Source organism: Maylandia zebra, linkage group LG2, assembly GCF_041146795.1.
Source record: "Maylandia zebra isolate NMK-2024a linkage group LG2, Mzebra_GT3a, whole genome shotgun sequence".
Taxonomy (NCBI): domain Eukaryota; kingdom Metazoa; phylum Chordata; class Actinopteri; order Cichliformes; family Cichlidae; genus Maylandia; species Maylandia zebra.
Window position 1 is genome coordinate 26,053,058 of NC_135168.1, and position 4,595 is coordinate 26,057,652.

Genomic DNA, 4,595 nt, shown 5'->3' on the forward strand with positions numbered 1-4,595 from the left:
GACAAGATGATAAACAGACTCACGCTTAAGATGTCTAATCTTCATGAGTTATTTTATGTTTGTATTAGTAGGGTTAATGCATGTTCTGTGTGATTTTGTATATGTTTGTATTTTTGCAGTGTTTCAGACTCCTTCTCAATTTTCCAACTTAAGCAGTCAGTTTTGTTTTTCCCAGGTTTGCTAACCCAAATTTTGATTTCCCACATTAAATAACAAAATTTGTGTTCTCACCACTCTCACTGAGGCGACTTCTTAGCAGCTGCTGCCGGTTTCTTGGCTTTGGCCGCGGCGGGCGTCTTGGCTTTGGTCTCACTAGCCTTGTTCATCTTGAAGGATCCGGAGGCCCCGGTGCCCTTGGTCTGCACCAGAGTGCCCTTCGCCACCAGGCTCTTGATGGCGGTCTTGACACGGGCCTTGTTCTTGTCCACATCGTAGCCTCTGGCAGCCAGAGCCTGCTTGAGAGCGGCCGCGGACACGCCGTTGTGCTCCTTGGAAGCGGCCACGGCTTTCACAATCAGCTCGCCCACGCTGGGGCCGACCTTCTTGGGCTTGGAAGTCGTCGTCTTCTTCTTCTTGGCCTGAACCTCTGCACAGGGCGCAGGGCGTGTTTATGATGGAGCCTTTCCCACCACAGCGCCGTGTTGGGTGAGGGATTATTATGTTCTTCCTAGTCTGAACTGCTCTCTTCAGCTGAGCTGCTATCCTATTCTGAGTTACTGTCTTCTTTGTTTCTTACAGTCACGTACAAAATGTCCCTCTTTTCCACACCTCCATCATGTAGTGTTAAAGTCACTGTTTGGTGTGTGTGTGTGTAGCCTCTACCTCTTGCTCTTCCACTATGCATTCCTCTCTCTTTCTTTTGGATTAGTCCTGCTCCGGCTTGCTGTTTTTCTAGACATTTCTCATCAGGTGTTAATTTTACTTGTTTATCACCCATTTTCAAAGATTTTGCTGGGCCGTCACTGGCACGCTTGACTTCAGAGTGGTTTACTGATACGGCCTTCGACTTCACCCTAACGGTGAAGCGGTATCAGTTTTATGAGATGAAACTCAACCGTTCTCCTTTGTCACCAGCACGTGAGCCTCAGCAAAGAAAACAAAAATGGAAGTAGTTCAGCAGCGTATTGTGCTGTAAAATCAACTTACTTCCAGACACATACACACACATAGACATTTGCGAACTAATTTGTCACGAGATAATTTCGGCTACCTCTAAAACTGGTCAAAACACGGTTCCTTTTGGCGAACTTAAACCTATTTTTTTTTTTTTTTTTTTTTTTTATCACATTTCTTTAAACTTTTGCGGCCGTCTTTATATACCAAATAGTGTTTCTCACTCTCCGATGTCTCACTGGTGATTCAGATCATCGGACTGAATCCCACCGCCGTGGACCAGATTAAAAACACCGGCCCAGACCCGAATTTAACGTCCTGGGGCTCTCTCTTCGTCCAAGAGGGCTGTGCACAGGCTTCGGTGCTGGCTCCCCACGGCGTCAGGAATCAGTGCTGGATCAGAGTTCTTGCTAGCAAGGGCAGCTCCCTACTGAGAGACTCGCACTAAGAAACTGCCCCGGTCTTTATTTATACTTCAGTGTGTGTGTGTGTCTGTGTGTGTCTGTGTGTGTCCTGCTGATCAAAGGGTCATGAAAGCACAAAAGGTACATCCTTGGTCAGGAAAGGGTAGTCTCCCCCTCACCCTAAATAACATGGTGAGGAAGTCCAGCAGTTCATCTATATGTAAAGAAGCACTTAAACTAAAACAGACATAGCTACGTTAATCCTACCGTAAAACAATAAAACAAGGTACGAACTCTCATGCTCCCAGGACGTGGGGGTGCATTCCTGGAGTGCACACCAAGCCTGCAGCCTGTTAGAGATCACACACAATTGATTATATGCCTCTAAGTATACATGGTTGAATATTTCCTAATACAAATAACTACATGCAGTATTCTACCATATGCAAACTTATATCACTAAAAGATTATACTGACTACTAAATACAATTTTCCATTAACAATACTGTATACAAACATACAAACAAAAATACACACTTTAAATATCACATGGTTTGAATTTATGGTTTAATCTAAGTCTGGTGGTGTGTAGTGACTTTAACAGAAAGATAAGCAGAGACCCCGATTCACTTTGGCATATTTTAATTGATGTCTAAATTTAGATTTGACTGGATGAGCACTGCCGGTCAAGTGACTGCTTATCCTGACAGAGGACCACTGTGTAAGTCACAGCTTCCCTAAGGATATCATGCAATGGTTCCCATAATGATGACAATTACTATATTAAATGCATGTACTTAAGTGAACAATGTTGCAAAAATCATGCAGAAATCAGTGTACATGTCTATGTAAACACACTCACTCTGACTGTCTCAGACACACATACTGTAGGCCCAGTGGAGGCACATAAAAGCAGGCTTGGCATCAAAGCTCTTCTCCTTTGAGATGACTGTGGACAGCTAGCCGGAGGTGTGGCTCTTTTCTCTGTGGGAATTTTTCCTATTTGTGTGTACTGATGTTAGGAACGGCATAGGGACTGCAGGCCTAGGGTTCACGTGTCTGGCTCAGCCTTCCTCTGCTCCCCTTTGTTCTGTGTTTGTTGCTGTTATATCACTTTGCTTCAAGTCTGATTTCAGTTTTTTTGTTTGTTTTTTTAATTTGTTTCACGTGCTTTAGCTTTTTTCAGTTCTGCTTTCATTTTTTTCCTTAAATTTTAGTCGCTCCTAGAGACAGTCTATGCAACATCTGTCATATTTATTACACACGTTTATTTTGTTACCAAAGGTAACAAAACAGGAAAAAAAAAACCCAAATGTTCAAAAATGAAAATGTAGGCTGTTGTTTTGTGTGTTCTAACAGTGGGAACCTCCCATGCACATCTTACATGAATGTTTTCTGTGCAGGATAAAATAACTACTCCAGGTTAGGTACTTTTAGCTGCCCTGAAAAACTCCTGGTAAGGGCTAGACAATAATTAGTTAAACTTAAGACAATTTCAACAAGCACTTTTTTCAAAGCCCAGGAACCCATCAGAAACTACAAAATTCAGCTTTTACTTATTTTATTTTGTCCAAAAGTCTTTTAGTTTCAGTGTACCCCTTTAATATTTTTGTCTCTGTATGCAGCAGATGTCTTATTACAAGAAACTCTATTACAAGTGGATAAAAGTACCAAAACTGGTACATGAATCCTACTGATGAATCCTTTTCATTTTCTTCAGAACAGGTTAGGGTTCAGAGCTGGCTCAGTTAAAAAAGTTAGTGATTTGATCCACATCGCCTTTCTCTGCAAATCATGGTGTCCTTTGGCAAGATAGGAGATATTCAAATCCCCCAAAATCCATCAGGTTTCAAGCATGCATGCCATCTAACAACACATAATATACACTCAACAGCCACCTGTTCAATTGCTTGATAATGCAAATATTTAATCAGTCGATCACATGGGAGCTAATCTGTGCAATATAAGCTTGTCAGTCAAGACAACTGTTGTGTCCACACATACTATTGCATTTGTTCTGTAGATCCATTTACCAGAAGTGCTAGAGGGCGCTAGTGAGTATGTTGTTCTAGTTGTGGTTTTTGAAGAAGAAAAATAAAAATAAAGAAAGGAGTTATCTCTGGTAATCCTCTGTTCCTATCTGCGTGTGTGTGTGTGTAATGCCTGCTGAACTAACACCACACAACAACAACCTGCTGAAGTTCAAACTCAGCATTAGAATAGAAAAGAAAGGTAATTTCAGCAGCTCTGGGCAGCTGTAGCTCGGGAGGTAGAGCAGGTCATACACTAACTGGAAGGTTGGTGTTCAGTCTCTGGTAATCCTTAAGATAGAAAGGACTAAGGTGTTGAAAAAAGTGCTGCTATGAATGGATGAATGAGGCATGTTATATAAAGGTTTCAAAATGGCATAGTTTTTGGTCTCTGGTATTTCAGAAACTGCTGATCGACTGGAATTTTCCCACACAACAATGTGTAGGGTTTACTGACAGTGGTCCAGAAGAGAGAAAATACCCCTTAATCCAACACGTTCTCACTCCCAACTCGTCAAACGTGTGACGCATGGTCAGGCTCCCTCTGCTGCACTTATGGACGTGCAGGGTACCCCTCTCGCGTCGGGAATTGACATGAAGGGTTGTTACGTCTCCCCGAGGGCAGGAGGGGATAACACAACAACTCCGGAAACTCAGTACAGGTGTTATGAAAAAAGGTTTAATGGCAGCGCTCTCACAAAATAAACAACCCAGACTCAAACAACAAATGTGGGGGAAAAAGGGACAGTTAGGTTGTGCCAAAAAAAACACACCAAAAAGACAAAACCAAAACTTAGCTGAGCTGAGCTACTATCCTAGAAAAGCAACAAACAGGAGAGATAGACCCAAACCTCAACTTAAAACAAGCTCAAAATTACATGGGTGGCACCAACCTACTTACCTAGTGTTTCTAACACAAAGACTCTACGTGAGTAAGTGTATGGGGTCCCCAAACTCACCTAGTCCACTTTACTCCCACCACAATCATCAAACAAAAGAAAGACAGCAGGAAACCGTCACACATGTGTCAAACAATTCAAGGAGGGAA

At 42.4% G+C, this 4,595-nt stretch overlaps 1 protein-coding gene across 1 annotated transcript; it reads right to left on the minus strand.

Moving 5' to 3' along the window:
• Positions 1 to 236: 236 nt before the first annotated feature.
• LOC101481644 (histone H1-like) lies at positions 237 to 608 on the minus strand (the record flags this gene model as incomplete). The annotated part of the gene is made up of 1 exon (XM_023153315.3): positions 237 to 608. A coding segment is annotated over one exon (372 nt), but the record flags the coding sequence as incomplete, so codon positions are not given.
• Between the last annotated feature and the right edge of the window lie 3,987 nt (positions 609 to 4,595).